This window comes from Sceloporus occidentalis, unplaced genomic scaffold (genome assembly GCF_023333645.1).
Source record: "Sceloporus occidentalis isolate IW3139 unplaced genomic scaffold, rSceOcc1.0.p SCAF_1, whole genome shotgun sequence".
Taxonomy (NCBI): Eukaryota; Metazoa; Chordata; class Lepidosauria; order Squamata; family Phrynosomatidae; genus Sceloporus; species Sceloporus occidentalis.
In genome coordinates, this window is record NW_028316981.1 from 172992851 (window position 1) to 173009765 (window position 16915).

General features: G+C 41.4%; 1 protein-coding gene across 4 annotated transcripts in view; it reads right to left on the reverse strand.

The window, feature by feature from the left end:
* LOC149322749 (tensin-2-like) overlaps nucleotides 1-16915 on the reverse strand; it is a 158958-nt gene that overhangs the window by 62238 nt on the left and 79805 nt on the right. For 3 of the 4 annotated variants that reach the window (XM_089482470.1, XM_089482489.1, XM_089482480.1), the window contains exons 2-3: nucleotides 12547-12658; nucleotides 11530-11567 (exon numbers count right to left, since the gene is read on the reverse strand). In XM_089482470.1, coding sequence (XP_089338596.1) covers nucleotides 11530-11567; nucleotides 12547-12658 — 150 coding nt within the window. Of the gene's footprint in view, nucleotides 1-6484; nucleotides 6849-11529; nucleotides 11568-12546; nucleotides 12659-16915 lie in introns of those variants that run through there. The other variant, XM_089482509.1, reaches the window with a different exon arrangement.

The following is a 16915-nucleotide window of genomic DNA, read 5'->3' on the forward strand; positions in this document are numbered from 1 at the left end:
GAGTCCATTTTATCAGATGCATGAAGTGTCAGCTGGCAGATTTACACGGTACAACTAGAAAATTATAAACAGTGGGATTCAAATGGTTGTAAAAAGTAAGAAATAGAGTCAGTACCAACTCAGACAAAGCTTACATGTAAACACAATAAAGATAAATGATAATTCACAATATTATGTATATATTTACTGTGCTTGTTCTGCATATAATTAAACTATGCTGAATTGTAAAAGGGGGTAATTCTGACTTTTCATGACCGCTTGAACTCTCTGTTTATGATATCTCCGCTTCTCCAGTCTAATGTATATATTTAACATATATTTAACATGACAGCTGAGGCAAACACTTCATGAATCTGATGGTGTGAAAGGTAGATCACAAAGGTTTATGCCACAGGAAATCTATTAGTTTTTAAGATGCCAGATGACTGTTGGCTAATGTCCAGCTGTCCATTCACACTACACAGTTACAGCACTATTGTTCCACTTTAATTGCCATGGTTCCATCCTATGGACTCCTGGGTTTTGTAGTTTGGTCAGAGGCACAGGAGCAGAAGATCCTTAGGATCTGGAATCCCCAAATTCCACAGGATGGAACCATGGTAGTTAAAATGGAATCATAGTGCTATTTTTCTGTAATGTGAAAGGACCCGTGAGCAATTAAGGTTGCTGTGAAGTCCAATACCCCATCAGGGATGGGGAATCTCTCATTCAACCCACAGATCTGGCCCATGGACATCTTCAGCATACCCTGCCCCCTTCTCTGTCCCCAATGTGTATCTGTGATGAAAGAGAGGAGCTGGTTTCCTAGCTCAGGCGAAGAGTAAATATAGCATTTCTTCATCAGCTTGCAAATAAATCCACTGATGTCACCTATCAGTGATAGAGATATTTAAATATTTAAATGTCCCGCTCTTAACTATCTTCATATTTTAAAGATTTGAGCATTTAAAACCTCTGAGTAGATATAAATAAAATATTTTATTATCTTGCTTCTTTTAATAACCAAGCTCGCAAACAGTTGATCTCTCCTCTATTAAGCCATCTACCTGGCTGATCAGATAAGTTTTATGCTAAAGTTCTATTAGAGGATAGATGTTCTAACATCACCCTTTCAGTTGCCAAATTCCTGTCGGTTAAGATTAGAGAGAAGGGAACTCTTAAATCTGGCCAGAGTATCTAAAAAGGTTTTATTGGGTATGTCAATTTTATTGTGTTTATGGAATGTTAAACTGCATCCTCTCTGATACTGTACCACAGGGGTAGGCAACCTGCGGCCCGCGGGCCGGATGTGGCCTGGCAAGGCCTTGGGACTGGCCCCAGCCCGGTCCTGCCGCCAATTGCCGCCGGAGCCTTTGGCCTCTCGCGTGAGGATGTGGGGCCTTTAGCCTATCAGGAGGAGGCGGGCAAGGGGGGGCAAGCGGCAGGCAAGGGGGTCAATTGTCTATAGAAGCCTCAGAAACATGCATTTATATTAACATTTTTTAAAAAATCAGCAAATTTTTTCATGTGCCCTCCATTTTTTAAAAAGTGTCCTCCATTTGAAAATTTTGTCCAACATTTGTCCTGGTTTATTTCTTTATTTAATTTTTTAAAATTATTTAATTATTTATTTTTTGGCTTCGGCCCCCCAGTTGTCTGAGGGACAGCAACCCGGCCCCCAGCTCAAAAAGGTTGCCTACCCCTGCTGTACCATTTTTGTTTGTGGTTGTTTGTATTGATGGGTCTATGGACTGTAAACAACAACAACAAAATAACCTGTGCTTCACCGCCTGGAACAGGTTGCAAAGAGGCTTACTCTTCAGTAGACACATACAGAACTGAACTGTGGTTTGCATACCCAAAAACATGTTGTGCCACACATATGTGGTTAGAACTGAGCTATACTTTATAGGTTTGATGGGGAAATATCAAAATTGGTTAAGAGTCACAAATATCTGCCTACCTTTTGCCTTTATTCCCTCTATTGGATCCTTGGTTGTGTCCCATGTTATTAATTCCATCTGCATTTAAAATCCACTGAGAGCCTTCCTAAATTCAAATTCAGACCCTCAGCCAAAAAAGGTCCCCCATCCATACTATACACACAATTGCCAAGGCAAACATAACACAGGAGATGTATGAATGTAATGATGCCGTACAACTCTACCAAATGTAGTTAAGGGGGTGGCCTGACTTGGATTGGGGCCAGTTCTTGCCACACACATATCTCATGGCCCAGATCCAAACCAAAGATGGAGGGGAAAGCTTCATGCCTAGCTGGGTCCTCAAATGTACCTCCAACAGAGTTTGTCAAGATTTACTTCCAAGCCATTCTAGACGTACGCCTACAGCAAACACAAATAATTTTCAGTTGAGGGGGACAAAAAATCTTTTAATAGGTGAGCGTTTTGTATGGCTTAGTTGGGTTTTTTTAGCTTTAATTAATAAGACAATGAAATGTTTGAGTAAGCCGGCTAGCAAAAACATTTTGTGGCCAATGATTTTGGAGGACCTCTTGGCAAATTTGCTTCCAGCTTTGCATATGTAAGCCTTAGGGTTGTTTCTTTGACTAAGGGGGTGGTGTGGAAAGTGTGGGCCATAAACTGTGGCTCCTCAAGCCTCCCAAAGTCCCCAGACCCCTTAAGAAAAGTTCTGGGCAAAAATTCTTGTGATGGATAACATTAGAAGGAACGCTCCATCCAAAAGTCTCCATTTGATAACTGATCCAAACCCTAGGCCAGAGTGCTTCTAAGAGCTTGGAAATGTTATCCTTTTGGAATGCAACTCCTAGAATTCCTCTGCCAGCATGACCAGGATTCTGGATACTGTAATCCAAAAGCAACTTTCCCGAACCCTGTGCTTTCATTCTGTAGTCCCTGCCATGTCATGCTCTACTTTAGCCACATCTGCACTGAAGAAACAACACAGTCTAACACCATTTTAAATGCCATGGCTCATTGCTATGGGATTCTGAGATTTGTAATTTGGTGAGATATTTCATCTTCCTTGTCAGAGAGCTCTGGCACCACAACAAACTACAAATTCAAAAATTCCATAGCATTGAGTCATGGCAGTTAAAGTGTCGTCAACCTGCATTATCTCCACAATGCAGATGCAGCCCTACTCTCATCTCCACCCCTCAAATACACATATGCTCACAACTATAAACTCAACCTCCAACATTCTGCATCAGCTCAGCTATGGGAAATATTTGGGAAATAAATGTGCTCTGGAAGAAGCTTCTTCCTGCTGCCGTTTCTCCTCCTGCCCCTTTCCCTTGCTTCTTCACTCCAGCAAGCCCTGGCCTGGGAAAACATCTGGACTAGCCCATGGGACACGGAGGGGAGGTCGTCAGGATGTGGGAAACTCTGGGAGAAAGTAAAACGATGCAGCCAGTGGGCCCCACAGCCAGGTCAGCTGGGCTGCTTCTTTACAAAAGGAAGACATCACGATGAATGTGTGTTCCATTAGGAAATCCCAGGGTCAGAGAATTCTTGGACTGCGGAATTGGTTTTTTGTTTTCCTCTGTCCATAATCCACAGATGGAAGCAGTGAGGCACAGAGGAAGGAATCTGTCCAGGCCAAGGTGTCAGCCATCAAGCCTGAACCATGCTTGTCTCTGAGCTCTCCTGTCGCATCCTCTGGGGGGTTCTACACATGCAGAATAGTGAGGTGGCAGAATGGGTTGTACCAGTGGGCAGCAAACTGGATGAGGGAAAGACGTATTTTTCAAATGCTTCTCTATACATTCATCCCTCTGTATCCACAGATCTTTTTTAATCCACAGATTCAAGCATCCATGGTTTGAAAATATTTTTAAATACAGAAATCCCAAAAATCAGACCTTGATTTTGCCATTTTATGTAAGGGATACCATTTTACTATGCCATTTGTATTAAGTGGTACTTGAGCATCCATGGATTTTGGTATCCATGTGGGCTCCTAGAACCCAACCCCAGTGGATAACAAGGGCCCACTGTAATCTAAAGGGTTGGTTGGAAAATCTGGTGATGACTTCTAAAGCCCTAAAGAGTCTTGGGCCAGATTTTTCAGTGACTGCTTTGCAGGACCATTGTCAACACTCCCAAGAATGACAGGCATTGGGGACAGTGGTTTTTCATCACACTTCTGGAATTCCTCTCCCCTAAAAGTACATATAGCTCCATCTTTGATCATTTTTAAAAGGCCTTCAAGAACATATTTGTTCTGCATTCTTTTAAATGAGCCATGAACAGGGTTATTAAATACTTCTGTTTTTAGTGTGTGTGGGGAATTGTTGTTGTTTTGTGCCTCTTCAAGTGATTTCCAACTTATGGCAATCCTCAGGCAAAGCTATCATGTTTTGTTTTGTTTTGTTTTTTGGCCAGATTTGTTTAGAAGGGTTTTGCCTTTGCCTTCTTCTGAGGCTGAGAGAGTGTGATTTTGCCCATGGTCACCCAGTGGGCTTGCATGGCTAAGAAGAGATTAGAATCCTGATTGCCAGAATCATAGTCCAATACTTCTTGTAATTAGATAGTTTTATGTCTATTATAAGCATCGTGGGGGTTTTTGTGTGTGGAGTTTTTGGTTTTGTAATCCACAATGGGAAGGCTTTGCCTGGAAAAGTAATATGTAAATATTTTAAAATTGCATTATAGGACAAAAATCTCCCTGCTAGTAGAAAATCAGCACAAGAGGGAAAAAGGCTTGACATAGATCCTGAGCTGGATTTTTACTACCAGGCATAGATAATTTGTATTTTCTTGTCCCACACAGAGGCTTTGGTGGGTTTTTAGAAACAGAGGGAGAGAACACAGGACTACATGGAACTACATTGTTTCATCCAGTGAGCCAGAATTTATGCACTCATAGAACAAAGCAGTTCCAGATGACTTGAGGAAACAAGCCAATCCGCCCACTACTCTCAGGGAAGGCAAATAGTGACAGAATCACAAGGTAATGGCACATGAAAGGGAAAAATCCAGACAGTCACCAAGTAAGAGCTTGGAAAAATTACTTTCTCTGGACAACAGTATGCAGAATCCCCCAGCTATCATGGGGGAGTCTGAGAGTGGTCATCCCCCAAAGCATGTAACTTTTCCAAGTTCTATGAATTTGTACTGAGCGTAGAAGGACACACTGTTCAGCATTCTTGTTTTCTATTTTGTATCTATCCCCCAAAGCCTCCCATCCAAACAGCTTCATGCCAGACAAAGTCCAAGTCAGAAAGATTTAGAGGGATTGCAGGCAGAAGACTGTGGAACAGAATCACCTTAGACAAATCACGCAAGAGCTAATATATAGGGCATGGGGCTGGGGGGAGGTCCAGTAGCTTAGACTGAGTGTATCCACACAATTATTTGAAACATATATATATATAGTTACCTTATTCATTGTTTTACTCAAAGTTGGAAACTTTTGCTTCTTCATGAAACAACTCCCAGGGCAGCTGACATTACATTTAAAAATATTAGCTTCCCATTTAAAACAAAGACAGTATAAATTAATCCCCCACAACACACTCTCTCTATGTGTTACAATAAGAAGAACGCCAACAATGCAAACCATCAACAACAAAGCAGCCATAAAAAGAAGAAGAAGAAGAAAGCATTAAAATATTCTATCCATTACAGACTCAGGATAATAAAATAGTCTTTTTCACCTGGTGCCTAAGGGTTAATCAAAATTAACTTCTAGGTACCAGGTGGGAAAAAAAAAACTATTCAGGTATCCCACAATCACAGAATGACCACTATTACTACTACCACTAAGGTCCTGTCTGTGGTCACTTGCTTTGAAGGAGAGACTGTAGCTCAGTAAATGTTTAGCGTAAAAAAGACCTTGGGTTAAATCCCCAACATACTTGCTGGGCTAAGAAAGAATCCTGCCTGCAACTCTTCAGAGCTGCAACTGGTCAAGTGTACTGAGCTAGACAGATGGATGGCCTGTCTTGGTATAGTCCAGCCTCTGATGCCATGCCTGCCTAAAGGCTACCGAGTCCAAACACTCTGTCACCAGTAATGGTCAGAAGGCCACATTAAGGTGAAAGCCTTCTCTTCTTACTTATCCCCAGCACCTGGTGTCCAGCATGAATGACATGCTAGGACTGGGGAGACTGGGGATCATCTCCTTGCTCAACTGTGATATTCACTTGGCAACGTGGGGCCAGCCACTCTTTCAGCCAACCCACCTCAAATGGAGAGCAGGGGGGAAGACTAAGTATGGCCGCTTGGGCAAATGCCACAAAGAGGAACTGCCCCTCTCCCTGCATATGGATGTATAGTTCAGTTAGTATGGCTAATGGATATTAACAGCTCTATAAATAAGTAACTTAATGAACAAATAACTTTTTTTAAAAAAACATGTCTTCCTTTGCTTGTCATGTTTCTAGCCACCCTCCCACCCTTAATTGCCCAACCAACCCAACAAGTGCTGACTAGCAATCCTGCAAGAGGCCTACTGCCCTCTTGTGGAGAGGGAAGAATGAACACTTCTCCTGCAAGAACATCACCATCTTCATACCCACCTATTTGAGATGCCAATCCTATGCCAGTTCAGATGCAGCTTCCCCACAATGCAGTGCAGAGTGTAGACCTTTCATTGTTGTTTCCTGTCCCAGTCCAAGGGAAAGCATGGCAGAAGAGGGATCAGCAATGCGGAGAGAGAGAGAACTGGCTGTCTCATGGGCTCTCAGTGCCTTGCCATTGCTTTCCTCATGTTCCTGAGGGGATCCGTCTCTCCCCCTTAGTTATATCTCCTTTCCTGAGAGCAGAGCTGTGTTTGCAAGAAACAGCCACTACTGATCCTGTGATTTCAAAAAAACAGTCCTGGAACAACAGCAGCCTGAAGTTAAGTGGCTTCTCTCCTCCAGCTGCAGGCCTTGGCCCAGCTCCAAGGCAAACTCAGCTCATAATTACACAACCCAGAAGGGCAGCCTCACGCAGGCTTAAAGGGCCAGAAGGGTCTGGCTCTCACAGGAGTAGAGGGTCCACAGTTCCTGGGATCATCCCCCAAATAGAGCTGCCCAGCAATAATGCATTTGGACCCAACTTGTTTGTGAACACATGTCCATAGGAAGAGTTTGACAAAACTATAATGTTCTTGGATCCCCAAGATGTTGGAACCATGGCTTCAAAGCAGGCAGATATCATCTTGGTATCCTTCCTATTTCCCTTCCCATTAGAAGGGATGACAATCTCGAACCTTATTGCAAGATTCCCTTATGTACTTCAAAAACCCGTCAGTTGCATAAGGTGCATGCCTTCGCGTGGTGGATAAAAGGAGATATGGAGAGAGACAGAGGGAATGCCAGATTCTTGACCTGCTAAGGAGCCTGACTGAAAATATCTGCAGGCACTAGAGTTATCAGATCTCAGGTTCTGGCCTTCACTCTCAGGGCTTGGACTGTCTTTTCCAGTCTTCAGGGCAAAGGGGAGGAATCGCAGGGAGAGAGCACTGTCTTGAAAGGTGTATGTTTTTCATTTGTTAGACTTGTTTTTTTAATTTGAATGCCATGATCTGCACAATTGTATTTGATACATAGTATATTGTGCTTAATGAGATCACTGGGATCCCCCTTTGTAACATTACAAGAAAGCCACTTGATAAGATTGCTTTTGTGTTGCCATAAGTCAGAAATGTCTTGAAGGCACACAACAACAAACTGAATCTTCAGAATATTTCACTTTCCTGTCTGCCATAGCTATAGGCTTGTTCATATATATCGAGAGGCTCCAGCCAGTGGTGCCACTAGACGTGCATAGGGGTGTGTGGGGTCTGCACTGGGTGACACCCCAGAAGAGGGGTGACACCTGGTCAGGCCCTCCTCCTGCTGCACCCCTCCTGGTTTTGCCACTGTGGCAGAGAAGGCCAAGTGCCCTCTCCTTCATGAGGAGACCTCTGCCGCCATGGTGAAGGAAAGGGCCAAGCACATTCTTTTGGCAACTACCGACCCTCCCACAGCCCCACTTGCACCGGTTGACACTATGGATGGGAACACCATTGGCTCCAGCTATGTTCCAGAACAGATGTGTAGAACACCGGTCCCTTTAAGTCACACTTTCTGACCCGTACCTCTTTCCATGAACTACCTTTGCTCCCATTCCAAATTCCCCCTGAGTCAGTGGGACATGAATCCCACTATGCCCTTAGGAAATCAGCCTTTCACCACCCTGCAGGTATCACTCTGAACTCAGGCAGACTTGAGTCAAAACCTTTGGAAAGATCCCTGGGTTTCCCAGAGTTGGAAGAAATTATTTGCTTGGACACCCACTTGTAGAATCAGGGTTTCCAATTGTGTGGGGAGGCTGCATTTGTAGGAGATGCTCTTGCCTTTTCAGACTGTCGTTCTCAGTAGATGGAGAGCGATGTATGATTGGGCAAGGCTAATCCTCTCCATGCACATTCATGTTAGCCTTGTCTTGATTTGAACACCTGACTTGGGGCTTGTGTCAATTTAAACAGAGTGCTCTTTATGAGAGGGAAGGGGGAAAGGAGACTCCCACCACCCTCATAATATAGCATGACCATGGAGCTTTCTGGCTAGGGATGATGAAGTGTAGTCCAACACATCTGGAGGGCAAAGAAGTAGGGGATGTGTGTTGTCTAGACTAAGGGAAGATGCTGATGAAATATTTACAGTGAAGTAACAGACAAACAATTCCACAACAGAGAAGATTGTGCTTGCAATCCTCCTCCTCCTCCACCCTCCCAAAATGACAGGGACTTTCTGAAGGTGGTGAAACTGCTAGATCTTCTGTGGAACCTTGTGGTTACAAAACAATGATGACCCAGGATGAATCTACACTGTAGCAATAATGCAGTTTGACACCACTTTAACTGCCATGGCTCCATCCTACAAAATCCTGAGGTTTATAGGTTTGTGAGGCACCAGGACTCTCTGGCAGAGAATGCATAGGATGGAGATACAGCACTTAAAGTGGTGTCCAACTGCATTAATTTTACCATGTGGATGCACCCTCAGTGTCACTAGGCTACTAAATCTGGACTGGCCTCTGCTTAGGTCTTGTCAACTACTATTCTATTTCAGGAAACTTTTGCAACCTATTTTTGCTTATACCAACCTAATCCTCTAGCCTGTTATCTTACTTAGCCCTTTCTCAGAAAGGAGATCAAGCTATAAATGGGAGAAAATATTTTTTAGTTCAATGGAGAAAAAAAAGGGAACGGAATAGATTAACTCAATAAAGAACAGAACAAAAAAGAAACTTGAATGTGTGCTTCACTTTCAGTGACATCGAAATTGCTAACATGCATCCAAATAACTGTAGCAACCCAAAAAATGATATGAAATACTATAAGAAAAATCTTGAAATCCTTAGCTTTTCTTTGAAACTTTTTTCCAAACAAACAATAACTTACAGGCCCTTTCAAAACCAAGGGTGCTTTCACATGACATATTTATAGCACTATGGTTCCAATTTAACTGCTATGGCCAATATCCTATAGAATCCTATGAATTTGCAGTTTGGGGAGGTGCTAGAACTCTCTGTCTGGGAATTCACATTCCCTCAACTGCAAGTCCCAAGATTGCATAAGATGTTGCTATGGCAGTTAAAGTGGAATCGCACCACTATAACTGTATAGTGTGAACGAGCCCATAGTCAGCTACCAATCCAGTCAGCTTTTGTACATGGAAAGCAAGGGAGGCACCATCTTGTTTTTTGCCTCAGGTAGCAAAATGCATTGGCCCAGCCTTGTCCCTTTTCCCAAGCGGCCTCATATAGGCCCCAGATTTCACTGTGCTTCCTAATCCTTTGCAAGCTTACATTCAGAATATAGCTTCCTTATTACTCCTTATTCCTTGTTACTCAAGCCCACAAGATGTGTAGAAAGGGCTGCAGATTAAAAATGGCATTTTGACATCAGACAGTCAAAAGGCAGGATGTGAAGTTGACCTTGTAATGGTGATATGCAATTGATCTCCAGCACAGAACTAAGAGACGCACACAAGGCACAGAATGGATGTCTGTGGGAACTCTGTTGGTCCTTCACACACTTCAGCAAGGATCTGCAGTGATGTGGGGTTGATTTATAGCAACCACAAGGAACACGTGTCTATCCTCTAGAGCTTGGAAGTACTATGGGTGGGTGGGAAGTACAACTTAGAATTCTTTCCAGATGGATACTGTTGTATACAGATACTGATGTATATAGTGATGGCAGCGAGAATAACATATGGCCAAAAATGGAAAGATAAGGAAACATCAAAGCTAAAAGAATGACTACTGAAACTATATGACATGGTTGATTTGGACAAACTAACAATGATGAGGAAAGCTAAGACTTTTTAGACAGACATGGTGAGGACTGAAAAGAATGAATACATTTTTGGAGACAGAGATGGGGACAGTTGTCAATATCATACTTTGCTGATACATACATGGCAGATTGAAAATGCCTCTGAGTAACAGTAATTAGGGGTTGGTTTTTTAAAAATTCCCATTATAGTAAGATGTATTCTATTTTAGGTTCACTTACCTCCTCTGAGAATTTTTTTTTATTGAAGACGTATTCCAGATTTATTTATCTTATTCTGTTTTTACACTTATCCCATAGAAAATAATATAATATTTAATATTAGAATACATATAGATAGACAGACAACCACAATTATTTCATAAGTTTTATATATAAAACACACAGGAACCAAACAGTAAAAATTTAGAAAATTTCATGATAGATGTGTAGGGCAACAGGTGATAAGAATGGAATACAGTTGTCCCTCCTCATTTGTGGATTTGACTTTTGTGCATTTGATTATTTGTGGTTTTGGTTAATATTTTCCCTCTAGGAATCTCTAGGTCCTCCAGTGCAACTCTGCCAGATGTTGACCATAGAGTTGTGATGGACAACCTACAAGTTCCTAGAGAAAACATTTCCCTAGGCATTTGTAGGTCCTCCAGCATGATTGGATGATCAACTTTTGGCAGATGTTGCCCACAGAGTTGCAGTGGAAGAGATTCTGAGGGAGATGATTTCATAGATAAAAAGAATAGTGTTTTTTTATTTGTGGTTTTTCCATATTCATGGGGGTCCTTTACCCCTAACTCCAGTGAATGTGGAGGGACCACCGTATAGGAAGAGAAAATTAAAATGATAAGAAATAACCAACATTGAGGTGGAAGGAAGGCAAAAGCGTTCTAATGATGTGAAGAATATCACAACAAAGGAGTTAAAAGATGTATGATATAAATTTTGTATTATTAACTTTTGCTGCCTACTATTTACACATTTTTAAAATGTATTTTGAGAAAATATTTTTATATACCCATACGTTGTCTTTTGCTTTTTGTGGTTTTTTATTTTTTTAATTATACACACACACACACACACACACACACACACACACACACACACCCCAGACATGGTTATGCTGGCTGGGAGATTTGGGAATTGTCATTCCGATAGTTATATTATTTCCAAGCCCTGTTGTCCTCCTAGAACTTAAGTTTAATACTATATTCTGTGTAATATGCCTCTTAACTCATTTAGAACACTTCTCACAATGTAATTTTTTGCTCCCACTAAATGTACAGCAGGCGCTCTTACCTTGGCTTCACATTTCTTATGGCTTGCCATTTTGCACACTGCAATGAAAAGAAAAGAGATATTCTAGATCTAGTCCTTGCCATCTTAAGAGGTCGACTGTAGGATGTATTCATTACAAATGTATTCTTGTTCAATGTGAAGTGGTAAGGTGCAAAGATATAGACCTGTACAGTAAACTTAGGATCGTCCAAGCCATTGTATTCCCCATCACATTGAATGGATGTGAGACCTGGACAGTGAAGAAAGCTGGTAGAATGAAAATCAACACATTTGGGATGTGGTGTTGGAGGACAGTGCTAAGGATACCGTGGACAGCCAAAAAGACAAACAAATGGGTCCTTGAACAGATAAAGCCTGAATTCTCCCTGGAAGCCAAGATGACTAAACTGAGGCTGTTGTACTTTGGCCACATCATGATAAGGCACAACTCATTAGAAAAGATAATAATGCTACAAATGGTGGAGGACAGGAGAAAGAGAGGTAGACTATTAGATGGATGGACTCAGTCAAGGAGGCTGAGGACTCCAAAGTAATTAACAACAACCAAAGGTGAAGAAACCTGTGTGGCGATGTTTTTCCTTTAGGCTTTATGTAATACTCTGCTTAATGGGATGACTTCCTAGTAAGGGCCAATGAAACAAAGGAGAGTTGCAAGGGGCCGTGGGAAACAGCTTTCTATTCCCCAGCCTTTCTGTTAGAGTTGTCTCTACCCTTAGGTAGGACAAGATAGCTGCCTCAGATGCAATAGATTTCGGATATCATGAAGAGGCAGCCAACAGTTGTTTTTTATTACTGTATTTGTATTGCAAGGAATAAATACAGATGCATTTGTGGGATTTCCTATAGCACATGCCCAGATAAGTCAGTTGGCTTTAGGTACTATGCACCTTGGATAGGAGGTGGGGGCATTTAATATGATGCCTTAGACATCAAAATGTGTTGGGCTACCCTTGCCTACAGCCACTTCTCTGTGGAAGGTGAAAAAGACTGAAAGGTCTATGACAGGAAGACACTTACCTTTACAGACAAGCCCCTGGGCCTCAATGGATTCCTTGCACACAACACAAGCCTTTTTCTTCTTCTTAAAGACCTTCTCTTTGAAGCTGTGAGGCTCAGACACCTTCCCAGGCTAAAATGAGAGAGACAGGTAGGTGTTTGTTATGGTGTGTGATAAAATGCTAACTTACATAGACAAACAGGTAATTTACTCCATGGTCATACATGCATGAAGTATACGGAATAAGCATGTTAACAAAAGAGATGCACCGTATCTCCGTATTTCACAAAGGACAATTGGGACGAAAATGGCCAAGAAACATCAGAATGTCATCAGGATGGAAAATGTTATTTATGAGGAAGAACAAAGATGCTGCAGCAGTTTGCTTTTGCTTGAGGCTACTGGGAAGGGCAAGATTCTGTCCTTTCTCTCTTCTCCTTTCAGCTGAGTTAATTGATTGCAAACTTTTTCAGTTTCAACTCAGTTTGCAGCAACTGAAGTAAACAAAGGGGGACATTTGCCAAAGGGGGACAAAGGGGAAAGTGGAAGGAGGAGAGACAAACTAGGGCATTTAAAAAACTGCTGAGAAAGTGGGATGATAGAAGATTAATCAAGACTGTCCCTGTCAAACCAGGACAGCTGGAGGGCATGGCTGCACTGCTCTTGTAGGTAGGTACCAAGCTACAGCTATTTTACAATGCAACCGTCAAAATGCAAAATCCCTTTCATATACATTTAGGAATAAATCATCTTGAATGTAACAGGACTTACTTTCAAGAAGCAATGGTTTGCACTATATAACAATCAAAGGTAAAGAACGTCTATTTTATGAGCTCAGGCTAGCAAGACTGGATAATTTTATAGGTTTTTTGGTGGGTTTTTCAGGCTATGTGGCCATGTTCTAAACTCTTCTAGAACATGGCCACATAGCCTGAAAAACCCACAAAAAGCTATGGATGCTGGCCATGAAAGCCTTCGACTTCACACTGGATTATTTCAGTTTAGCAAAGCAATCACTGAAAGAAGAGGGAGACAACACCAAGAGAAAGTAGCTTTCAAAGTGTCTATGTACAGTATATTTATTAAAAATGTCCTGGCACATTTCAGAAACAAAATTTGTTTGCTGAGGAAAATTATTAAAAGTCAAAATGCTCTGGAGCATTATTTGAGAAAGCAAAGGCATATTATCTTGGAGAATGCACTAGCAATTTTTAATCGATTTGAGAACCATATTTATCTGCTGTTGTTTTGTAAAAGAAACCAGAGGAATAAAATCTTCACACACACACACACACACACACAGTCTCCATGTTTTTCATAAACCCTACATGTTTATTTTGCTCATAATGCATCATCCAGTGAAAGTGATTGACAATTAAATGGAGGGAAATCAAAGGAAGCACTTCTATACCACAACCTAGAATTAACTTGTGGGATTCATCACCACAAGACATGGCAAGAAAGACAGCTTAAATGTCTTTCAAAAAAAGTTTTTGACAATGTCATGGATGAATGGTTTACCAACAGCTATTACCTGTGACCATTAAATAAACCCCATATTTAGAGGCAGTCTGACTCTGAGTATTTCATGCCACTTATACACAAGGAATATTTTTCATGCCTCCCTTGTGCTTTTCCTAAAAGCCTATTTGGTGGCCTCAGAATGAAGTCACCCTCTTCTACCTTAGGCTGGCTTTCTCTATCTTTAGCTATATTGAACTACCACTCCTACAATTAGGAAACAAAGTAGTAATTAATACCATTAGGAAACAAAGCAGTGGTTGAGGATGATGGAAATTATGTCCAACTGCACATAAAGGGCAGCTGAAGGCAGAGAACAAAGGCCAAATTAGATCAGTGGTTTTCAGGCTAGTCTTCTGAATGTTTTGGACTTCCCAGAAGATCCTTAATCAGAGATTCTGGGAGTTGAAGTTCAAAAAGGACCAAAGACTGATATACCTAGTACATTGGAGAAGAGGTGGTTCCTAAAGTGGTGAAGCATGTGATTTTTCCTCATCTACAAATCTTGCATTTAGAATGATTTTTTTTTTTTTGTGATTGGTCACTGGAAGGCTTAATTCTCCAGTCTGGTTGTGAGACATGTATCACTGGGTAAATCACACTGTGGATGGAAAATTAGATTAATCATAGAGACTAAGCATTCTCCTTAATGCCCAGTTTGACACATATGGAATGTCCTCAAGAAATGCCTAAGCAAACTGTGTGGCATTGAATAGACTCAGTGCAAGCAAAGCAGCCATGCAACTCTGTCTGCATTCCAGGGTCTATTTATGACATATGCAGAACAGTACTGAACATTCCTCCATAAAATATAGGCTAGAGTACATCCTCTATAGCCAGCAAGAATGTGCAGTGCTAAGAGTTTATTAGCTAAATCTTTCTGGAATGATGTGTGCAGGGTCAATGTTCCTTGCTTCGCTTAAATAATTTATGTATATTCTGAATGGATTAAATGGACAGAAGAAAAGACAACTTCTAGTTTTAGCACTTCTTAAGAACTGAGGATAGTGTGAGGGAATAAAATATATTTATAACCAACCTTAAGCAAAAATGCTTTATGGATAGATTTACTCCTGAAATGTTCATTGAAAGAGTTGGCAACCCTAATTCAAGACAAACATTTCAAGAGATTTGCTTGACTAGCGTCTGGAACAGGGACTTCAATGTTTTGACACACTAGCACTATAGTACTTGTCTCAGTATCCCAGTAAAGTTGGTCGCATTAATGCTTTCTTGAGTTTTAGGTAAACGAAAATGGCAGCACCATGTGAATGTATCCCTCTCTTCTTCTACATAATATCTTAATTCTGTATAAGTAAGGCCATGAACAAGGCAATCTTCTATTTTACAACCTTCAGTTGTAGCCAATGGTAGGGTTCCCAGATCTCAGGACCTGGCCTCTTTCTTCTGGTCCTCAATGCAAGGTGAGAGGACTGTCTTGGAAAGCGTGCATGTGTGCATACAGTATATTTATCATTTGTTAGATTTTGTTTTTTAAAAATTGGATCACTTATAGTAGTCCACCTTTATTTGCAAGGGGAAACATTCAAAGACCCATAGTTGATGCCTTTATTTCATACCTGCCTCTCTTCATGGATCAAGGTGAGGAACAACAACAATGAGCAAATATAGTGCGCCCGTGTCATACATGGACATGACTTATGTGGTTTTCAGCAAACACTAAAAGCACACCTGAAGAAGGCTCAGTATGCCCCAGAAGGGGTAATGGTACATGAGTCACGGGCACGAGCCCCATTCTTTTAAATGGGACTCAAGCATACGCCAAATTCCCCTTACACAGGGGGTCCGGAAAGGATCCCCTGCTTAAGGGAAGGGACCACTGTATACTACATGCACATCAGTTTAAAAGGACGAATAAGATACACATATATACACACATATTAAAACAATCCACAATCAGATAGTACCGAACCCTATACCAGTAGTATTTTTAGACTGCAATTGAGGACCCCCTCCCCCATGAATACCAAAATCCCTGGATGCTCAAGTCCCATTATATACGATGCCACAATAAAATGGTGTCTCTTATATAAAATGGCAAAATTATTGTTTGCTTTTGGGGAGTTATATATTTTTTGAATATTTTTAAGCTGTAGATAACTAAACTGGTGGATAAAGAATGCGTGGATATAGAGGGTCAACTGTTTTTTTGGGCCGTGGCTGACTGTGAGTTACTGAAGCTGTGGCCAGCAAAATTGCCGAGAAAGGTAGACTACTGTACTTTGTGCACTTGTAGTTGATCCTTAACATCTCAGGTATTCTTTCCCTGTGACATCACCCTTGTTACCTAAGCACAGCCCAACCCTTGTAACATGAACAAGAGGCCATCCCTAGGTCTCAGATTTTGAGACTGAAATCTCTGAGACTCAGATAGTCCTGACCAGTTAAACCCTAGCCAGTGGTGAGGCAAATGGCTGGAGAAAATACAAACTAATGTCTCAGGGGTGAAACAGATGGGACAAATAAAACAGTTTTCCCCTGCCTTGAAGGTAGAGCATTTAGATGAGGCATGTTTCCAAAGCATGAAGAAACCGGATTGAAGCCATGCTCTGGGGCTAAAAACTAGAGCAAAAAGAAGCCATGATAGGCTGATTCAAGCCGGAAAATGCGTGCCTTCGTCCCTGCATATAAACACCCTGATGCAAGAGTGATTCTGAAAGAGCGATCCATCCTAAACCTAAACCTAAACCTGCATATAAATGAACTGGTGTAGGTGCACATTAAAAATGATGGAGCCAGCATACCCAAGCAGTCGGGGCAGCAATGCAAAAAAAGTGAAAGTGTGCCACCTTCAATGGATATAAGTACAACATACACAAACCATAAAATTCAAGTGGGGGCATGGTG